Source organism: Labrus mixtus, chromosome 5, assembly GCF_963584025.1.
Source record: "Labrus mixtus chromosome 5, fLabMix1.1, whole genome shotgun sequence".
Classification (NCBI taxonomy): Eukaryota; Metazoa; Chordata; class Actinopteri; order Labriformes; family Labridae; genus Labrus; species Labrus mixtus.
In genome coordinates, this window is record NC_083616.1 from 2,933,764 (window position 1) to 2,957,426 (window position 23,663).

The 23,663-nt window shown below is 43.4% G+C and overlaps 1 protein-coding gene across 12 annotated transcripts in view; it reads right to left on the minus strand.

Moving 5' to 3' along the window:
* Nucleotides 1-23,663, minus strand: part of arvcfb (ARVCF delta catenin family member b) — a 263,985-nt gene that overhangs the window by 130,839 nt on the left and 109,483 nt on the right. For 8 of the 12 annotated variants that reach the window (XM_061037311.1, XM_061037308.1, XM_061037304.1 and 5 more), the window contains exon 1: nucleotides 19,371-19,571. The exons of 1 other annotated variant lie outside the window; for it this stretch is intronic. In XM_061037311.1, the coding sequence (XP_060893294.1) occupies nucleotides 19,371-19,562 (192 nt within the window). In that variant the 5' untranslated portion in view covers nucleotides 19,563-19,571. 3 more of the 12 variants (XM_061037313.1, XM_061037309.1, XM_061037312.1) reach the window with 3 other exon arrangements.

Here is a 23,663-nt window from a genome sequence, read left to right on the forward strand (position 1 = left end):
ATGTGAAACATGGAGAGTATGGCCAGAGGCCGTGTGACAAGGCAAGCCATCTGGTGTCACCGGTCAGCAGCACTAAGCACCATATGATCTGTCACCTTCAAACCCCCCCCCCCCCCCCCCCCCCCCCCCCTCCATATGATGCCCCCTGCATTGATGCATCCTCCACAGCCATTCACCATTCATTTCATATGTTTCCGGTCACTGGCATTATTCTTGCATGACCCCCACACTCACCACACAATAGCCCTCTCCTCATGCTCTACATGTCTTCAAATATTGATCTGCTTCTTGTGCAGACACAAACAAGAGAGAGAGAGAGCCTGAGGAGACAAATGTAAGAGAATACACGATGCAGAAACGACCAGGCAGAGAAGAAGAAGAAGAAGAAGAAGAAGAAGAAGAAGAAGAAGAAGGGGAAAAATCTGAAGTTTTCTTAATTTTTTGGTGAGAAATCAAACAGCATGGCAGAGGGAGGAACTGTCGGCTGAAAGCCCCGCGAGCTGTCAGGAATCTGGCAGTAACCCCCGCAGTCTGCATCGAGACCTCCTTTAGTCTTTGGCTCCATCACTGGTGAATTATGTTGTTATGCAGACAGGTCCTCTAGATTCCAACTTGCGGCGAGAAGTTAAATCTATTTTTTTTTTGTGATGGACTTTGGCAGGATGATGTCTATACTGGATTATTCATAATGTTTTTCTTTCTCCTTCACGACAAATCTGCTCGTCTATCTTTCATGAGCTGAAGATGCTGCAGCCTCTGCAGGGTTTAGGAGCTACACTGCTGGTTTTGGAGTTCCAAAATAAAAAAAGGGCCAGTTTATATTTAACTCAGACGTTGGTCTGGTGCAGGCTCCCCCACTAATTGAGGGCTCTGCAGTAATCTTCAGTGGACTAAAACTCATTCGCTGTAAGCTCTGCCGCAGCATGGGGATGAGGTCAAGGCAGATCAGCATCTCTCTTATCTCCCCTCCATGCTTCATTCTTCAGAGAGGAGAAACTGCTTTTTAACTGTTAGACTGAGACCAACAGGAGGAGGATGACAGAACAGAACTCCTTATTACTCATGGAAATCTCTTGAGAATGGCCGTGGCAGTGACATAATGACTCATAGGACTGGATATCAAATATTAGAATAAATGTGTCTGTAGAGTCAGAAGAGGAAAACACAGCCTTAGAAAAGCTTTCATAAACATCAGGACACAAATCGACTCATTATAGGGAAGTTGTTTTTGTCATCGACAACCTAACGACCTCTAGATGCTAAAATCAAATAAGATTATATTTAATACTCTAGTTTAATATCCTTTATATAAATCAAAAGTCTGACGCGTTTCACCTGTACTAGTTCAAAGACTGTTGACCCATGGTGCAGTTCACAATAACACCACAGCCACAGCTCTGGGATTCAAATATTTGAATGTATTTGTAGGATCTCTGAGGACCTGAATTGAAATGTTTTAGCTCAAAGCATTAAACTTTTTTAAGGCATAAAAAGTTTTTTTAATGGTTCTTGATCTGACGAGTGATGACACATACTGTATCTTTAAACTAGGTCTGGACTGATATGAGATTTTTGGGTCCGATACCTAAATCTGATACCGATATATCAGCCGATATCGTTCATAGATCTATCTTTAATCTGTAGTTATAGATATATAAAAATGTATTGCGTTGATCCCTCAAATGCAGTTAGCTGGTGCATGGTAGCTCAACTGGAAAGTAACTGAGCATGTACGTGCATCACCGCTCGACACTCTGGAAGGTGATAATGCTTGTTGTATCCATACAGCGCCCTCTGCTGGTGACAGAGAACTGCTAGTTTAATACAGTGTAACGCAATGAAATGCTATTTGACTGGCGAATAAATCTAGAAATATCTGCGAAAAAAAAAAAAAAAATTGCCGATACAGATATTCACTTGAAATGCTAATATCGGCCGATTAATCGGCCGGGCTCTAAATGTGAAAATGATGCACACATGGACGTTCTAGGAACGAGTATATCTTACGGGTGTGTAACTATTGTGATTAAATAACAAAAATAAAGTATATACATAGTTAGTGAACACCAGTGTCTGATAGTTCATAGGATGTATTTCAATGCAGTAGATACAAACGGACAAAAAGAAGTGCCTTGGTAGTTTCATGTCATGGCCCAGCAGTGATCGAGGAGTAACAAGAAGCAGAAGGACACAAACACAACAGAACTGACTCTGCCATGGATCCATTTCTGGATCAAGTGTGACTTTGACCTCTCCTCAAAAAACAGCACCATCCAAGCAGGTGTTTCCTGGCTGAGGAATGTCCAGCTGAGTTGAAAAGGTCACAGGCCCTGAAGTATGCCAACTATCTCAGTGCTACAGGGGTCACGGACTTTGAGGGGAGTCTCTCTGAAACATTTTAAGGATGCCTACTGAAGAGGGTGGCAACTCGCAGGTTGTTGTTGACAATGCGCTTCATCCCTTTTCACATAATCCAAGCCAACAGGCAAACTTTTGGCCTGCTTTTCATCCTTCGACTGGCACTCAGACTGAGAGAGCCTTCAAACTTGTCAGAACCAATGGATGGAAAGAACAAAGAACGTGAGAGAGAGAGAGAGAGAGAGAAACAGCTTCTCTTTTTTTGGCAGCGGCTCCTTCAGTTATCTGGTGGCACTCATCCACGGAGGCAACTGTTAATGTATTATTATCAGAGCAGCGTGCAGAGCTGCTTTCCTCTGCCAGGCAGCGGTTTGGTAACTCCACCCCCCCCCCCCCCACCCCACCCTCGCTGCTCTAAAGTGAGCCTGACCTTATTCAGTGTGATTTTTCTTCCTTCACTTGTCTGTCTTTCTTTTAGGTTGTCTGTCTGTCTGTCTTCCATTTCTGTTGCATCCGAGCGCTGCCAAGCTCGGCGCTGTGATGGTTTAGGCTGCATGTGTGGATGCGCTTCAAACGCAAGGGAACAGTTCCAATAATGTATGCACATCATGCCCCTGCTGTACGCACACACACCCGCACAGACAGACAACGGTTTACACACTCACAAGAGCTAACAAAAGCACATTCCTGTGGTATCTGTGCAAGTGGAAGACAAAAGGGGTTTTTAATGCCATGTCTCTCTCACAATTGGCACAGCAGCCCCCAAAAAGGCTATAAATCCATCCAGGCCGTGCCGGGCTGATCCAGAGAGCCTCGCAGGGCGATGATCAGGGGGCAAACTTTCAATACTTCTCTGCTTTGTCTCATGATCACAGCTCAGTCATTCTCTAGGTGGCTATACTGACACGTCTGAGCCCATGAATGTGTCAGTGAACTCGTAAGTCACAGCACTGCTTTACTGCATGGCATTCCCAACACACACACACACACACACACACACACACACACACACACACACACACACACACACACACAGACACAGAACCACCACTAAACATATCCCAACTATTTCCAGCATGAAATGGTCACTTAGTAGTAGGAGTAGGCCACATAGTTCCTACTGTATCTGATGTCATGCAGCAGCCTGAACACATGCATCATACAGTACCACACACATGTACACACACACACACACACACACACACACACACACACATGCAGGCACTATCCTCCTCCTGAAGGACATCGGTGCGCCTGAGAATCACTGCTTACGCGCATTAAAGTGGTTGCAGAATTGGCTGAATAAAAGACACACAGAGCGATGATTTTTGGATAGACTGAAAGCTGAGCGACAAAAATCCAAACAATGAGGAATCAATGAGGAGACAAGAGGAGTCAGAGAGGCTGACATGATGAGAGGAGAGGGAGCAGACCGGCAGGCAAAGGCAACACAAACACTACTAACCTGTTTCACTTCAGCAGGCATGGTCCACAATCAACAACAAAAAAATATTAAAGCCTCCCGGGGAAATTGTGTGACAAGTATTTCCTCCTGTCGGAAAAGTTCTCCTTTCCCTCCTCTCCTCCTCTCGTCTCCTCTCGCTCTCCTGCTCTGTTTACGTCTCTGTGCGCGCAGAGGCAGCAGCAGCTCAGACGCAGGCAGCCATCCTCTGCTCAGCTCTCCGTCAGGTTGGACAGAGTAAGCGACACACATGCGGGAAGTGTGCCCTTCAAAATAAAAGCGCGACCGTTACGCGATAGGAAAATAAGTTTGGCGGTCGTGTGAATACCTCCAAAACAAAAAGTATTTGGGTCAATTAATTATCTTAGGCATGAGCCAGAGCTTAGAGTCTGTATAAAGAACACATCTATTGAGCAAGTGAAGGAAACTAAACAATCGGGCATCGCCCTGGACAATATAAAGTCCTGCTCAAAACACATAGACACTAGTGTCAGTACAACGTACAGATCGGATGCAAATGCAAAATCCTGCAGTTCATCGAGTGTCCACTAGAGGCTGGCTGCAGAAGCATCGGAAATCACATACACACTCATTCAAAAAAGCAGAAAATAACATGTTTACAGCCTGGTTTAAAAAAAAGAAATAGGTCCAATTAGCTAATTTCTTATCGGCACAAACTTTATGTTGGGAGACATTTTTGGATAACTCATCCATAATGATTTTATGATGGGTAGAGATAAGAGTTATTCATAATAAGGCGTGTAGCTGACCTGACTGATGGGCGGGAGTGATTTGTCAGAAGGCATAAGATCTTATTACATAATGGCAAAAAAATGGGAATTTGTTCAAGTTGTAGCTCATAACTATGTTGTTAAAAAACAAAAAAGATCCAATCAAAAGCTAAAGTTGCTATGTATGCTTTATGACCAAGTCTTTCAAAATGAACTCACTTCTACCAGGATACAGGCTAACTTAGCAACGCGACACACACAACATACATTTGTTCATCGTGAATTCAACATTCGTTGAAAGTCATTTTTTTCTATACTGAGCATATTACAGTTATATTTGTAGACTTGAGTAAACCTGTAAGTGTTTTCAGTGAAAAGCTCATCAACTCTATTTCTTTTTTAAATTATGAAACAAATTATTGTTGACTCTCTCATCAGTGCTGGGTCTTCCTTAAACATAATGTATTCATGCAGTATTTCATATCAGGAGGCGACTGATTCTTATTAGATCACATAGGGCTATATCATCTTTTTATTGTACTTCGATGTGTTTCTTTTATGTCTTTTATTATGTAGAAACTGCTCCAAACAATTTCCCCCTAGAGCGATCGATAAAGTTGTTTTAATTTGAATTTGAATATTTTCTAATAATAATCAGAGTCAAGTGCTTTATGAGGAATCATGATCAAACACAGGAGCAGAATGGCCAACGGGTCGTCTACATCTGAAGGCCTGCAGTGTTTTTTTTAACGGGCATAGCAGCATTTATGTTTCACATGTGAGATGCAATAGAATAATATTTATGTTGAGACTGATGTGCTTTTATTTTGAAGGTCAAATCTCCAAACTTCCAGTGTAATTGTAGCTTTGTCAGGATGGTGTGTCTCAGCACAGAATAGAGGATTTTCTTCCTCCTTTGCAGAGATGCTGTGTGTGTGTTAGTATGTAAGAATGATGTTTGCATGTTATGTGTGTGTTGTTGAGATTGGAGGAGCAGAAACCTCTCTCTCTGACTGAACTGGGATCCAAGAGAAGTAATGGAGCTGAGCTGAGCCGTGTGCACAAGCACGCACACTCACACACTCAACAAAAAAAGTTAGCCAGAGCGAGGACAAAAAAGCTGCGGGTCTGAGAGGGGGGAGAGAGAGAGAGAGAGAGAGAGAGAGAGGAGGTGTGTAAGCAGAAAGGAGGGTTTCCCAGACAGCAGCGGTGGGAGCTGGAAGTGAAGCAGCTCTCTCTCTCTCTCTCTCTCTCTCTCTCTCTCTCTCATTGGGTCTATGTCTGGCACCTTTTCGGGGTGGGACCAGCTCCCTCTATGCACTCCAGCTGCGTCTGTCTGTCAACCCGTCGACCCCTCCCCCTCGCTGGTATAGACCGAGAGAGAAGAGGAAAAAAGAGGAAGGGGAGGGGGTGCAAAGGGCTCCCACACAAAACAAAAGTTGCCCCTTTTTTCGGCAAAGGCACAACATTTTTACACCCTCAGACTCACACTCACACACACACACACACACACACACACACACACACACACACAGCTCCCTTTCTCTGCTTCTTTGTGCTGTTCCTCTCACTGCACTTGATGTAAAGGAGGGGTGGGACGTACGTGAAAGAATTCGCATTCAAATATCTAGGACTGTGACCAAGACTGAGGAGGAATGTTAATCTAATAACGTCGATGGAGGCTTCACTAAGGACAACTTTTAAGGGATGTCTGGACTTACAGGAGAGAGAGAGAGAGAGAGAGAGAGAGAGAGAGAGAGAATGACTGGACTAAAAAGAGAAAAAGGAGAAAGGAGAAGTCCCAAACAGAGGGGAAATGGCTGAGGTTGTGCATTCCTCCAGCCTGGTATTTCATCCTTCTGAGCGCTCCTGCTCCATTTGTTCTTAATGAAAGACCTGGCCCCTCCGTGCACCATCACAACGAGATCTATTTACTCTCCAACAATACCATTAAGAATTCATCCCGCAGACATTACCTCCTCAAAGTCGGAGGCTCTTGTAACTTTAAATGCTGTTCATTTCTTTCTCTTACCTGATTTGTGATATCACTTTCCATTTAAGCCATTTAAGCGTCGAGCAAGTTTCATAACCCTGTTTAAAAATCCATTAAGTGCTTTTGGAAAACTCACAGGAGCGGATGAGTGAAGAGGCATTACTCTTTATTTTCTCTCTAAATCTGTTCTGCCTGTGTCCATTTGATTGTTTAATGATGCTTTTATTTTATTAAGTCACATTTTCCAAGTGTCCAAGCCATCTGGACTTACATCAGACTGAGTTTACAGCCGCGCGCCACACAAACAGGACTGTGATGGGACGGCTGTGGATCAGCTGGTGGTCTCTGAAAAAGGTCTTGGGTTCGAACCCCAGCTCCTGCTGCTACATGTCCGATGTGTCCTTGGACAAGACACTTAACCCCAAGTAGCTCCCTCTGCCTCATCATTGGCGTGTAAATGTGTATGAATGGATGAGTTAATACTGGAATACCTGCTACCGTCAGACACAAGCTATATTCCCTGGAGAGCATGGCAGCCCATGCCTGGGCCTTGTAAAATAAATGTACAAGGTGTATGAATAATCCAGGAGTTGTAATCAAAGCTCCTGAAGTCAGCTTCACTCCTGCAGGATGTGTGGTGTGAAACAGATGGTGGAGAGGTTAATGTTCAGCAACAAGGCGTGCTTTGACAGCCAGACACCTGCAATGAAGCTGCATCTGTTCAAATGAGGCTTCACGCTTTTATTCAGCAGGAGAAAAAAGAGAGAGAAGAAAGAAACGGATACAAATAGCAGACAGAAGAGAGGAGGGACTCGCGCTTTTTTAAGATATATGGAGTTTTAGTACAAATATAATGTTTTTATAATCTTCAGTTTCAAAAGAGAATTTAAAGATAGAGTCAGTATTTTTTACTTAAAAATCAAATTACAGACTTATACTAAAGAAAAGCTGCTCGTCATCCCTTCTGGGCTTCCATACATGTGTGGTGTCTGTGTCTGCAGAGACCTCGTCTGTCCTCTGACTGGATTCTCATGTTCTGGTTTGTTTTGGTTGGCTTTGGACGTTTCTGGCGGGGAGCTGGTGTGTTTCCTCCAGCCAATGACAACACTCAGGTGAGTTCAGGAGTGGATACAACTCAGTGATTGGATACGATTCAAACCGCTGAATACGACAGACGTGGACGAAGCAGCAAAGAATAGAAAATATAACCATAGTGAGGAGAAACGCAGAGCGAGTAAAGCTCGTTCTAAAACAAGGTTGAACCTTATGTTAGCTTTTAGTCGAGGACACAGAGTTGGTCTGCTTTCTAACCAGCAGTTAGCTTGTGCTAGCGTGCGGTATCTTGCAGTGTAGGTACAAGCAGTAAACATTAGAGGTGGGGGAAAAAAATCGATTTATGTAAAAATCGAGATTCTTATCTTACGAGATTTTAAATTGATTCATAACTTCCAAAAATCGATTTGGATTTTTTTGGGGGCTAATCAGCCACTCCCTGCTAAGTGCTACGGCTAGCTCTTTAACTCGAATCGTGACCCCAAGAATCGAAATCGAATCATGAGACACCCAAAGATTTCCAGCCCTAGTAAACATACACATTACATCCTGCAGTGGGAATGTTCTACTGGTGGCAATGAGCCCAGGAGGAGGGGTGTTAACAAGCTGCGACGAACACTAACTCTACCTTTAATGTCATCTAATTCTGAGTCACACTTCAGAGCTGTTCCTCTGCGCCGTTAATACATTTCTTGGGAAACATGTCTTTAGCATCAAACTTGAAGAAAGAGGTGAGTACATTCAAAGTGAAATCCAACTTCACACAAAGCAGGAGCAAAGAAAATGCACATGTTGTGTTTTAAACGATAAGCCTGACTATGTTCTTTAAGTCACAGTGTGAGGGGCCCTGACGTCGACGTGTGAGTGTCTGCAGGCCTGAGATGATCTGCTCCAGGCTGACTCTGTTTATTGTAGCAGCTTGCATAAAAAGCACTTATCTAATGACTCTTACTGTCATGTTTTATTTCTCCTTAAAAAACGGCCACTCAGCGATGCAGAGGATTACAGTCCAATCTATCGGGGCTTTTGTCTTGGAAAAAGACCATTTTCTCTTGGTTGAGGGAAATAAAGCTCTGAGTGACTTCACTTCAGATCACAAGGTCCTATTCTCTGTTTTTTTAAGTTGTGATTCTGTAACTGCGCAGCAAGATTTTCCATAACGGGATCAAGCTCTGCTTAGTTTTCCTCGTTATGCACATCAGGACGCAGAATGAGGCATAAAAAACAATCAATCAACTTTTTAATTTAAGCCGAACATACGGTTAAGTTTGGCGAGTCTGCTTTTTTAGAATATGTCAAAAACAAAAGATGTTTCAGTATGGCCTAATGCCAACATTTCTGCTGAAATGTCAAAATAAATTTCTCGTTTGCTGTCTGAGATGTATTGTTAACAGATGGGCCAGAAAACTGGCAAAAATAAAACCGTGTTTCAAACGCTTCATGTGCTTACATGTTGGCTCAGGAGCTGACTGGCAGAGTTCCCAGTCTTTGCATCTGACTAACATCTTCTTGCAGATCTGCAGAGTTAAAGTGACAATCAGCTCCATTTGCTTTGTGGAATCTAAAGAATGTTTACTGTGATTTTTGCAGAATACATGTGTACATGTGTTTGTTTAATTCATGCCATTGGCTGACGTGGTGTTTTTTTTTTGTTTTTAAGGTTTATTTGTGGGCCTTTATTTAGAGATAGGACAGTTGATTGAGTCGGAAATTGGGGGGAGAGATAGAGAGAGAGAGAGAGAGAGAGCGAGAGCGAGAGCGAGAGCGAGAGAGAGGAATGACATGCAGGAAAGGAGCTACTGGTCGGATTTGAACCAATGTCACCCGCTTTGAGGACTACAGTCTCTGCACATCGGTTACCGGCGCCTCCCCAGAAGTGGTATTTTTACACACGCTCAAAATTCATGAAAATCCCCCGAACAGCTGAATTACTCATCCAGACATTACCAGGTCTTTCTGGGTGACAGCAGAGATAGCTGTGTGTGAACATAGAAGGTAATATTCAGGAAAATTTATCCTAAGCGAGAAGGTGAATGTGATGACAATTATTTCATGTGTGCACTTAAAGGGGACATATAATGAAAAATCCACTTGTACAGTGTTTCTGAACATATATTTGTGTAACCTGAGAGTCTACAGACCCACAAAATGTGAAATAAACCCATCCAGTCCTTTGTTTGTGGTCTGCATAAGTCTGACAACACAGAGAAAAATGCTCTGTTTCAAATGTGCTCTCCTTGTGATGTCACAGTGGGATTCTGGTAAAAAAAAAAAAAAATCCCCTCCCCTCCCCTGATATCTCCACCCATGGACTCCACCCCGAGCCCAGAACAAAACTTTTGCTCAGGTGGGGGGCTCATTACATTTAAAGAGATACACACACCAAAACGGAGCGTTCTGAGAGAGTTGGTTTATACAGGGTCACAAACCTCCTCTGGTGCTTGATTCATGTTACATTTTGATCAAAGCACAGCACAGATGTTTCATTTAGACCACAGGGGACTGTTTGAAAAGGTGGAGAAGAGGGACAATGTCCTCTTTAAAGTAACATTGCTTCATCTGTTCCTAAGTATGTGCACTCGTTTCTTTGTATAGTGAAAATATCTAATTACAAAATGCATGGATATAAAGCATTCACATTTTTTTTACATCATGTACTGACTTGCACCCCTCCTCCCCCCTCCCTCCCTCCCCCTATGCGACGGGAGAAACTTCAGTCTGTGAGGGACACATTGTGTCGTTGTGTGAATTTGGAACCTTGGAAAATCTCAGGTTCGGCTGTTGTCCAGAAATGTACAGGACTGAAAGAGTGAAAACAGCTCTCCGTCTGAACGAGGCACTCGGGGAGAAAGTCTGTCAGGAGTCATTTCACACATTCCTGCACTATTAGCACCAACCTCCACACAAACAGAGTCACTCTCAGACAATCTGAGACTGTTATGGCTCCTTTTCCTATTTCACCCTTTCTAAATGTGCCAACATGTAAATAGAGCCCCTGAGCTGTGTGTGTGTGTGTGTGTGTGTGTGTGTGTGTGTGTGTGTGTGTGTGTGTGTGTGTGTGTGTGTGTGTGTGTCCTCAACTCTGTAACCCATACAGCAAAGGTTTTTTCAAATTCCAGACCCTGTGATGTTCAGCCCTTTTTAAAAGTTTTACCCACAGTGTGTACATCTCAGCCTGAGGCAGCGCTGACTCGTTCAGCCAGAGGAGCAAAGTCACTGTGTGTGTGTGTGTGTGTGTGTGTGTGTGTGTGTGTGTGTGTGTGTGTGTGTGTGTGTGTGTGTGTGTGTGGTTTCCACTTAATTGCTGTAATCTGACGGTTAACCACCTGTAGACCGCTGCTGCTGCTGCTGTTCCAAAGTGCTGCTAATCCCTCCCGTGCACACAAGTGGAAGAGCGAGGCTCAACCGGATCAAGCAAACACCAGGAGGTTTGTTCTGTTAGCATTAAAAAGAGAACTGAGATTTGTAGACTGATTCCAGCTGAAGTATCCAGCTGAGAGTAACTTCTGAGCTGATTCATCTGTTTCCACATTCATTTCAAGATTCATCAAGATTCATCTCTGGCATTCAAACTCAAAAGCCCATTTGTATATTCTAATTAACCTCAGATCTAAAGGTTAGATAACGTTAGTTTGCTTGTATTTTCTGAGAGACAGCAGACACATTTTAAGGTTTTAAACTGCAGAGAGCCTCTTTCATCCGTTAACCTGCTCTGTATTTAATTTTCTTATTTTCTTTCTCTACCCCTCCAAGGTGAAAGCTTCCTGTGTTCTTTTGTAAATAATTTCAATTTAATTAATGTCATGTTACTTGAATATGAAAAAAATCTTTGGAAGAGCTAAACTGTTAAATATACTGCAGGCATCGTACCCCCCCTCTTTCTGCAAAGACAGTGCTCCAATGTTTGAAAGTTTGAGGGAGGAGTCTTGCAATTATTTTGCTATTATGTGTAATTACTAATGTGTGAAGACCGCTTTTCCTAAAAAAAAAAGCTGGATGTCTTTAAATGTCTTTACTTGACCTGAATATTCACATTTAAATACCCTTAATTAGAGAACACACTTGGGATACACTGTAATGAAACCCAGGGTCCCTCTTGGCATTAAGTTATTCTTTAGGAATTCTCTGTCTGATGATGAACCTCTGCTTCTGTTCCTCATTAGACAAGCGTTTACATGCTTATAAGTCATGTCGTAAAACTGTCGCACCACTACATTGAACTCATGAGGATAATTAAATCAAGGCTTTGAAGAACACCTCCGGACCCACTGCGGAGTCCTGAGACTGTTTTCAATCTAGTGTTCTTCAGGTGAAAGAGGTCGGGGGGGTTGTTTGGTTATTTCCGGCTGGACACTGCACGGGGTGAGGTCACATTCCTCAGGTGGCATTGGGCTCCTGTAAAAGGGGCTTTTATTTTTAACACATAGGCTACAATTTAGTCTTCGCAGTCTGATTCAACTGAAATTCAAGCACATATGCAGACTGGAGATTTAGCCCGTCTCCTCACCTATGCAAACAGAGGAGAATGTCTGGTAAAGAAATGGAGAGCAGATACCCCTCTTAGTGCTTTCAGTGAGCCTAATAGTTTAATGGGTCGTGATCAAATGGCAGGGCGGCGCACCCAGAGAGGCATCAAGTCCACCAGCGTTGGGGTCGATTTTGAAGGATGAATATAAATAGCCCACAGCACAAAAGGCTTTTTCCTGCTGCCTCCCCGTCCAGCCTCTTTCTCCCTGTTTGTCTAAACTCCACAAGTATGCACAACCCCAACCTTGAGTACAAATTCCTGTCCTTCCATGTCAGCCCCCTGTACCGAGCGGAAAAGGACTGACCCCCTACCTCGAGCGGTTAGCAGTGTGATTCATGGGCCATCGCCTCAAAGTTGACTCTTAATGTTGAAGTGGCTGAATAAAAGATAAGCCTCACTTAGACGGCACGCTCTGTGCATTTACGTCCGATATCAGGAGGTGTAGAGGGAATAAGCAAGAGGTTTTATGCTCCTTAAATGTTTGATACATTTATTAGAATTTCAAATGGACTAAAGAGCCTTTAGAGTCTGCAGGCTGGAACTGAGGAATTGAACTTGGATCCCCAAGTGTTTTGAACATCCACGCCAATCGAACATGTGAAATCCAGTCTGTCAGTCTTATCTGTACCTCCTGCACTCTCACAGTTTACATGTTTAGGATGGATGCAAGAAAGGAGCAGCATGTCATTCTTCTTTTTAAAGTTGTAGCTACAAGTTCCCCAAATCTTCATACCATTCTCATGGATCATGAAGGTCTAAATCTTCTTGTTTTTCAAAAATGACTACAACTAGAGAGGAAAAAATGTATATGTTGATCAAACAATTTTCCAAAGAGGGTTCACATGGCGGTGTGGCTAACACGGTAACCTCCCAACCAAGAGGTTGAGAGTTCGAATCTAGGAGTCCTGTGATTGACTGGTGAACAGTCAAGGGTGTACCCCGCCTCTCGCCCAATTACAGCAGCTGGGATCAGCTCAAGCCCCACTTTGGACCCCGAACGGCAAAAGCGGAAAAGATAATGGATGGATGGATGGATGGATTTTGCAAATGGACATCCAGGGCAAGACCGTCACAAGGAGATTTCCCTTCAAGTTCAGGGGTCATTGTGAAAAAGAAAATGGGAGCAGAAATACTGGGAGACCAAAGCTGTCATGTCATAGTAGACGTGGCGTGCGGTAACAAAAGGCGGCTGTGGCTGAGTTGGTAGAGTGGGTCGTCTCTCAACTGGAAGGTCAGGGTTAGATCCCCAGCTCCTGTAGCAACATGTCCGATGTGTCCTCGGTCAAGACACTTGACCCCAAATTGCTCCCACTGCTTTTTCGGCAGCGTATGAATGTGTATGAATGGGATGAGTTAATACTGATGGAGTCTTTACTCAGCAGCCTCTACCATCAGTGGTTCATTCATAGGTTTATGTAAGACCTGATCTCATTGGGCAAAAATTCAAAGTATCAAAGTCAAATGAAAACACATGAATGTTGAAGTGCCTGCTGTGTCAGTGACACTCAGTTTGTCTACAGTTTCCCGTCTTCTGCCAAGTCTACAAGACGTCAAGGTGCCGCAATCCACTGAAAACGAGCCAGGACGTGAAGGCTAACTTTTCTCTGTGATTTCTAAAACAGAATTATTGATGTTTGAACTCAATGGACACGAGAGAGCCCGCTGCTTCTTTACAGAGGAAGTGTTCATGAAGTCTGTGTGTCTGATTCGATATGAAGTTACGGCTCTGAGAGGAAATGGTGCAATTTTATATCTCACAGGTAACCAAGTCAATTTACCTCAAATTGATGCTACTCATATGGTGTTAGATCTGCACGTTTGTTTGTATTCCTTTTAAAGGTCATAATCCCAGCATGACGAGGAGTCAAAATGTAAACAGAAGAATCAGCAGCAACATTGAGAAAGTTTAAAATGTGACTCGTCTGCAGGCTGCTCCATGGCTGAAATGATCATCTTAGAGGAGAGTGTTGTGGGAGGGGGACGGGAACAGTGTGGCGCACAACATTAAACAAAGCAGCCACTTTCACAGCGAGGTAATTAGAGTGTTTATGGGAGTAGAGGAGGTTTGTGATGGCACAGCGAGAGAAAAAGACACGGGGAGGGGTAAACTGAGACTCATTGTTAGGCAGGTGATTTACGAGGGTACGGGGCTCCGGGGCCCTGCCAGCGTAAGGATAGATCTCCTGTCGCTATAGCACCCTCAGCCCTTTTGTGTCCATTGTTCCTCGTCAGGGCTTGGGTTTGCCGTGGGGATGAAAGTGGGTGGAGGGCGGCTGGGGGGGGGGCGATTGTTGGTTGAGTGCTGCTGTGCCATCGCTGGGTCTGTGCATCTTCAGCATAGATCAAAGCCTGCACTGTTCCCTCTCTCTCTCTCTCTCTCTCTCTCTCTCTAAAGCTCACACGCCTTTGAAAACTTCCAACAACATTAGCAAAAGAGAAAGACATGGAGAGGAGACAATTATTTTTTTTTTTTTTTGTTCAATCCTTTTCTACTTATTTTTTTACTTTTTTAATTTCTTTAACAGTAACTTTAACCTGACTATCTATATGATTGTAAAAAGGAGGCACAAAGCTCACACTGAATGCTGCCTCTGTGATATGCATTTTGAATCTGCATACTGTGTATATATGTCTATGTATTGTTTCCTTTGCACCACTGGGTGTTAAAAATATGAAACATTTTGCAAATATGTGTAAGTACAATGATCGGAAACGTTAATGTATTGCAATAAAAGTATAAAGAAAAAAGATTTTTTTTTAAAAGAGGAAGACATGCCTCTCCATCGCTGGAAGGCTGCGGAATAAAGCGTCTGAATGCCAAACTCAAACATTTAATGAAATCCACAGTAAGAGAAATGATGCTTTCAGTGCACCAAGAGATGTAAAATTGTGCGTTTGCCGGGCAGCGGCCGTAGTGCGTCGATAGATGTGGCGCCCGGGTGTATTTGAAATGAGGTCACCTTCTCCCTCAGCTCCGAACAGACGTGGGTGTCTGAGTGCTGTCTGCCTTTTTCCCACATGGAGAAACTGTCGCCATGCACCACTTGACCTTTTCAGAGCTTGGGAGATAACGCTCCTTCAGGCTAAATCAATTACAACCAGGCGAACACAATATCAAATGAAAAGCGAGTAAAAGTCCTCGCACGGGCGTCAATAGATGCAGATTCAAAGGCGTCTTGGTCCGTGTCACTGAACCTCCGCTGATAATCACATCAGGAGAGCTAATGGAGTGTCTTTGGACAGCTTTGTTGTGATGCTTTTCACAGCACAGCGTATAGACACTATCGCTCTCTCCCGCTTCACTCATTCATAAAGTGTGTGAGGATCAGAAATCAATTAGTGAGGTCTCAGGAAGTAGGGCAGTGCTGTTTACGAGTCTAACCTCTACCACACTCATTGTTCAAATACAACAAGTCAAAGCATCTTAACACACGGGACTCACATCATGCTGGGCCCAAAACAAATATCATGAAATATTCAAATGAAAACATGTTGAACTACAGTATTCTTTAATCCTACTCTGCTGCTCTTTGCACTTAATCTCCAGAGTGCAATTTCTTTATTGTTGGGACTGTTCTTGTTTTTTTCTTTTGTCTCAAGAAATTTGAGTCATAGCATAAAGGAAACCACCTGCATCAGCTACAGACAAAATCATTCAGCAGGAGTGTTATGCAAGCCAAAATGCTTTGGGGGGCCCCAAGTCAGACTGGGGTCAAGGGGGGTCCTTGTTGGAACAAATGGGAGGAGTGATGCCATTTTCTGTGGTTTGAAACTTATGAAGTTGAGTAAAAAAGGGTATTATTTCTTTATCAGTTTGAGAGTCTGAAGGAAACCTGATTAGACCTACTATATGTAGAATTTTATGAGAATATTTAAACTAAAGTATCTAAATCAAATTAAAAATGACATCACTCCCATGATTCCCCGCCAGCCTCGACGTCACCTTTTGTTATTGTTTTGATTGAGAGCCCCCTGGTGGTGGATTTTTACATACTGTGTGTTAAAGAAGGAAAACTATGAAATAGTAAGAATACTTTGGTGACTCTGTCTGACCTGCCTGATGAACATCTCCATCTCGTCCTCTCTGATACTGCAGGTCTGAAATGATCATACAGAACGGGGAACGCTCTGGTGCAAATAAAGAAGAACATTTAAATATGCTGTCCTTTAAGGAACCAAAGCAGGACTCCTTGATCTTACTACAACGCTGATTCTCTTGGAAGGATGTGAAAGAAAGACGACTTCCTTTGGTTACAATTTTTTAAGCAGGATGGGTACATATGAGGCATTTACAGTATATCTAACTGTAGACTACGCTGTAATACAACCACATTGAAGCTTTATAAACTTTGTTTTACTGCTGTTGTTTTTCAGCCTTCAGGTTTTGTTAATGAAGCTAAACGTATTGGCTTTTGCTATATTTCTATAATAGTACACATCATGTAAATAGCAATATATAGCTCCAATGAAAGCCATTGTTTCAAGGCAATTTCCAATAAAGCCTCAACAGACTGTGCACAGACACCTCTGTCATTAATAAAACAGACTCATCACATACTTGTCCAAGGGAAAGAGAGGAAGAAATACTAAGGATGGGTTTCCAACCGAGGGAGGACTTGTGTTTCCTCCCCCTTGCAGAGAAAACGTTCACTTCATTAGCTTTCTTCAGTTAATTCATCGATTTGTATCTCTTTGCTGAACCTTCCCTGTCCAAGCATGCATGTGCTCTCGATGGGAAACTCCACTGCTCCCTCCTGACGTTCATTATCTGAATGTCTGCACGGAAATGTGAGGCAATTCATACAGCAGGCGCGGAGACTCCATGAAAATATCTTTGACCAATTAAAATTGCATTCCATTCATTGCAAGCCAAAGTCTCTCTGCAGAAGGAAAATCCCTGATATGCAATACTTGCATGTTCACAGGAGCATTACCTCAATGATTTGTCTCCAAAGTCAACATTTAGAGCGGCTACCAATCTTCTCGACTCTAAGTTTGAAGTGTGAATGACTTGCAGCGTTATTTCTGTCAAATCGTCCCTGTATGACTTATTCAGGTCATGTGGCCGCGGTCCAGGGCCACGCTTCACTCCACATCAGGCAGCGCAGGACGGAGGAGCCGTGCTGTGCTCAAATCAACAAACTGAAGATTGGAATAAAGTGAGAAGTGTTGAGCATTTACAGAGCACTGTTTGAAGGGACAAATCATACCACGCTGTGCTGATGTGTGTGAAGTAATCTGCAGAAATCTTGAGATAATTTCCCCCTCACATTTTTTTGATACCCACTGAGTCTGCTCTCTGTAGCTCGCTTGTGTTTAAACGCTGACAATTCTGATCTAAGGCGGATACAAGTGTGAGCTGGCACCCCTTGGTGTTTGGACCTCGATTCTTCCACGTGCAGCACCACGTAGCAGAGCGCTGGATGAGTGGTGAATCAATGCTATAATGTATCTTCTAGCATCTCATTTCATGAATCAGACTTTCGCTTTTCAGACCCTGAACCTTTAAATAATGGCAGGCCTCATTGAGTCTGGCCCTGGGGTTAGAAATCTGAACCTTCAGTTGCTGCTCCATGCTATGTTTTAATCCATCATGCAGCCTGAGGGTGAGTGTGAGTGTGTGCATGTGTGTGTAGGTGTGTGTGTGTGTGTGTGTGTGTGTGTGTGTGTGTGTGTGTGTGTGTGTGTGTGTGTGTGTGTGTAGTGGAAACTAAGGAGAAGTAGAGAAAGAGGTTGACCTGATGCATTCCTCATCCCTCATACTGTTTCATTATGTGCATGGAGTGGGTCTCCAGGTGCAGCACACACACACACACACACGCACACACACACACACACACACACACACACACACACACACACACTCTTTGGCTTGAGACTGAGCATACATGCTGCCAAGAACTCAGGTGGTGTTTGCCCTGGAGCACTCACTGATCAACCCCCCACCTACATGTGCAATTTGCTTTGGCATTTGTAGGTGTTTATGATAGAGCCGTCCGTCCAATGCCTGCTGACCAATGACATTTCAAATTGATGTAAAATGAGGAATAGGTATGTGTGTCGAAGCCCCGCTACGCCCAATTGACCACCAATTGGAACAGCAAGTGTTGGGGGGGGGGGGGGGGGGGGTCTGTGAGTCTGATGTGTGTGTGTGAGGGAGCAGGTTAATTCACTGCCTGTCATGTTAAGCCGGTAAATCATGGACCCATTTATGAGGAAGCGAGGCATCTCACTCTCTCTCTCTCTCTCTCTCTAGCACACACACACACCTACACACATAGCGCGAGTAGATTGCCCCTTTTGTGTGTGAGATGGTGACAAGTGATTTTCCTGCATCCTCTTCATTATCCCTACATTAGGCCAAATTGGCAGCGAGCCCTTTTTAAAAATGAACGCTCACACCGACTGCTTACAAAATGTGACTAAGCAAATGCAAACGCAGACCAAAAACTGTTTCAATCCCTGCAAGTCTTTCCATATCAATAATACATGAGAGTGTTTCCTTTTTACCGTTATTAAAGGTGATGTGTGTGTAAGAGCTGCAGGTGCACTGCCGGATCGTACTCTGAGGGTCCTGTTAGTAAAACATGCATGCAGTCTGGAGGGGGTTTCTCCAAAGACCTGATCATAACCGAGAGTCAAAAAAAAACGCTGGAGAAAGTCTGGAGAGGAAACGATGAACTGTAACTTTTTTCCGCTCAACATGGCAGCTTACAGTTTGAAGTGTGTAAATCAATGTGCTGTTGTCACTGCTGACATTTTGAGGGGATTACAACTGTCTCATTTCTACATCTTTACATTTCCTGCTCCTATTTGAGTGGGCAAGCATTGACAGGAGGCCCAGCCCAGGACTCTAATGTCCCCCAGAGGGCTGGGCGAAAGGCCACGTCCAATCAGCAACACCATGAGACAATATCAAGGAGCGTTCAGGGAGAGGAGATGGGATTGGATGGCGAGCACTGTGGAGGATGACAGAATGAGACGTTGAATCTCATCAGCTCGCTTTCAAAAGATGAGTCACCACAGGGCAAGTTTGTTGCACAACATCCAGGACACAGAAAAAGGAAAAAAAAAAGATTCCAAACCACAAGAAAAATTGAACATTGAGATTGTTGAGTCCCACCAATGATGAAAAGCAATGACCACAGGGCGGTGGAATGATCTCGCTCAGATGAGAGGAGGGAGGAGCAGGAAGTTGGCGGTTGAAAATGACAGGGGGGGTAGGCCATGCTGGTTTTCATTTACCTGCATCACCACCTGCTGCCATGGGATTGGTTGGCTGGTTGGGGGGTTGGGAGGCAGGTTGGCGCGCTCCAGCTGCAGGTTGACGTTGCGACGCTCCTCCTCGAGGGCTCGGGTCAGCTGCTCAAAGCGCGCCTCCTGCTCCTTCACCGAGGCGAGGATGCTGGCGGCCGAGCGAACGTCATAGTCCTCCATGTCCAGTGTTGGTGGGGGGTTGTTTGAATCTTCCAAGTCAGGGAGGAAAGGAAGAGAAGAGGAGGGAGGAGGAGGAGGCACCAGGTCATTAAAGACACCCTGATCCAGCAGGCGGGTTGAGAGTTATTAACACAGACTCACGCCTCAGTTCCAACTCAAACACTGGATTGAATGTATTCAATCACCAAGACAGGAGAATATTTTCTTACTGATTCAAACCAACAGTTCTACCTCAAAACTGCAACTTCCTCATCAATTTGATTCCAATTATCTGGTTTTTGGAGCTTTTTAAAATAATAAAAAAATACCATCTGACACAGAAACAAACTATCACAATGTTGTTATTTCTTTCAGCACAAATGTGACCCACAACATTTCCCCTTGTTAGATCTCTGAGTCGATATTTCAGTCTTAAATGTTTACATGGATCATGTATCTCCTAAATAGGATGGATCGTACTCGTCTCTTCTGCTTTGGTAGTGTACATGCAGCATTTATATTCTGATCAGGCTATTATTCTGATTATTTGCGGTCCATGTAAACGTTAAGTAAATGTCTTTGTCCATTGCCAACATGTGGGTTTAGCAGGTCTTTGACAATGGAATGTAGAAAACATGTTGAAAACCTCAAGAAAAAATGAAGATCACAACTGTTTCGGTAAGGATTTGAAAATGACTGGGGGTTCTCTGGGCCTGTGTGATGTAGACTCTGATCTGGAGATCTACATGACTCATCAAAATGGAACAATTAGCAGATCGACTGTAGGACTGGGAGGTAGGGGGTCACAGTACAAGGAGTCTTCTTGTTACAGTCAAATCTGTTTAAGATAGACTGTGGTTTCTCTCGAGCCAATACCCTGAAGGGACAAGCTCAGATTCTCCCCACAAAGAGTGACTACATGGACGAGTCTGTGTGATACTTTAAGCCAAGAAACTCATGAGGATGCTCTGCTGGGTGCCAATTATCTTTCTGCTTTCAGAAGTTTGAGCCTTTCTTGTAATTAAGTCAATCCTGGCAGCTCATATAACACTCAATACAGTTTAACTGGAACATCAAGGCAGCAAAATGGAAACATGATCCACCAATTCAAAGTGGAACAAAGGGAATGAAACAGCAGAGTGCACAATCACAAAAAGAAAGTTTCAGGACACCCAAAAGGTTGAAAGGAGTGAGCGCAACCCTACAAATAGCCGTCGTGGAGGAATGAGGCTGTCATTGGATATAGTCATGCAAAGAGCCATAATGCATTCTGACACACAAGCACTGATGAAGGCACGAATCCAACACATGCAAGCTTACCACAGCCAGCCATACAGACACCCGGGCCACACACATACACTGCCTATCATAAACAATCAGGATTTCAGTCGCCAGCCACAGAGCGCTTCACTGTCACACACGGCATGATATCCATAACTGATGGTGGCCAGATATCAAGGGGGTTGACAGGCACAATAACAAATGGGGATGGAAATACCAATCCACAGCTATACAGACCTAGTAGATAAGCAGGCTGAGAGGTGTTAGAAAACAGACATCCCCCACTCTAACAGGAGCAGAAGGATGAGACAGCGAGGAAGAGCGGAGAGCTGGGAGAGAAGGGAGAGAAAAACAGAGGCAAGACTTGAGAAAAGGCAGAGTTTAAAACTGAAATATAGGCAACAAACAGAAGGCTCTTCTGGCCGGCTTGCATAGACGTCAAAGTAAAACCAAATGTAATAAAACATAGGTGTTAGGAAATAAATGAAATAGTACAGTATCATCTGCATACAGTTCATACAAACATCCAAAGAATGATCACCTTATGTTCATCGTATATTCCTGAAATAAATGTTCAAAATTCAAGGCTGAGTTTTTAACCAGGCCCAGTGGGCTGTCAGTGCAGGGCCCCTGCCACAGAAACCCCCAAAAACATTGTGTTTCAGCTGAGAAGTGATGATTTGATGAACTGAATGTTTCGTAAAGAAGATCCATTAAAATGTAATTTTCATCAGAAATGCCATCTATAAACATTGTAATTATCTGTGACTTTTTACAGTTTTACTCTTCTGTCTGTGTAAAGGTCACACATTTCCCTCCTCTTCTTCAGTGTAAATAAGTCTCAGAGCTCCTCAAAATATGTGTGTGAAGTTTCTTGCTCTAAATCCACTCTGATCCTGTATTTGATCATGCCTATAAACCCCTCTATTTCAGCCCTGCTCAGAACAGGCTGTTTCTGTGTCTGTATCTTTAAATATGTAAATGAGCTGTGTCTGACCACGCCCCCTCTCTGGAAGGGCTTGGGTTGGCTCGGGCTTTCTCGCTCCATGTCCTATTGTTTACGGTGAGAAGGCAGACTCAGAGGGCAGAACAAACACCTAGCTGTGGGAGTGTCACCCACCTGGGGGAGGGGTTACTGCCCTTTGTGATGTCATGAAGGGAAAATCTCCAAATGGCAAATACATTTCCATGTTTGGTTAAGTGACTTACACACTATATCTAGGTAAAGATTATGGCTACATGTAAAAGCTATAATATATATTTATATAAGGTAAGGTAACTGATATATGTTAGGACTGTTAAACAATAACATTTTTTAATCGTAATTAAACTTTTATTTTCAATAGTTAATTGCGATTAATTCCCATTTTGAAATTCTATTTTATTTCACATTCAAATATAAAAGTCATTAGGCTTTTATTTTGAATTATTTTCTTGTCTTAATTGGAGAGTACTTTACTTGCTGTGTACTTTTATTTTGAAATACAGTAAGGACCTTCTGGTAGATGGAAGGTTAGGACATGAATTTCAGCACAGAAACAGGAAGTGGTTAGGGATCCATACTGACGTCAAACAGCTCAAAGGAACGGTAACAAAGGTCAATATGTGATGTCATCAGGTGGCTATTACTTTGGACTCGTCAGCTGAGCTGCAGCAGTGTCCTGCTTTTACATCACTGAGACTACAGGGAGACGACTATCTATGGTGAGCCTGAAAGGACAAATAGCATGAAATTAATCGTGATTTTAAAAAATGCAATAATTTCAGACCATAATTTAATTTAAATTAAACATGATGGGGTGGCAAATCCATACAACTCAAAAAGTGGTTACTACACATTGATCCTCCACCTACATCTCAACCGCTCACAATCACTGTATGAATTGAAGATCCCGCCGACGCCTCATCAGGTCCGAGTGTGTTGACATTTTTCTTTTTCATTCAACAGTTTTTGTATCATATAGCACATTATGTAATGTGTTCACTCAGTAACCAATGACTGCCTCAACATGACTTCTTTCTGCTGATTGATAAGCTTACAGTTAGTCCCTCAGATTCTGTGATTATATCCGCGTCCCTAGCAACCGTCTGCTTTGCTTAGTAACGGTGATCTATCCAGGGATGGCAGTTTGGGCTGCATGTTTTTATGACTGAAAGGTGGTACATCAATAAAGCTGCTTTGAGTAGAGTTGAGTACTGTACATGATGTTCTGACCTTGGATTGTTCATTCAGAGAGGGAGAGACATGTTTGTCAAGCATTCAGCATGGCAACACAACATCCTGACGCTCTGTCCAGCGGACAACACAGCACGTCTTTGGTAACTAAGGCATCATCGTAAGCCCAAAGTCAACCTGTGTTGAGATGAACCCTTGTGTACAACATGTCAAAGATATTGTGTTTATAAATCTGGATTATATAAAGAAATGAAAGGTCAATAATTGTTGGAGCACCACAGGGTCGCACAAGAAGGTACATTTGTTGGTACATGACACTGATATAAGACCCACATTACAGTGTTGCATTTTGGGTATTTTGTAGCTGAAACAACCAAAGATTGAGGATGGCTGGTTTGGCTCAGTGGGGGGATGATCAATGCGGATGCAACCATTAGAATCTCAAACAGGTCGGATTACAGGAACAGAGCGTGTGTGTCTGTGTGACAAAGTGTGTCTGTGTGTGTCTATGTGTGCCTACAGGTTTCATTCTTCACTATAGGAGCTGCTGAGTGTTTTGCCCTTATTCCCTTTGAAGCACACAATCCCTCTTTGATGTTTGTTGCAGGCTGATCATTTATTTATCGGGAGTGGAGTCTCGTCTGACACGACTCTTCCTTTACTCT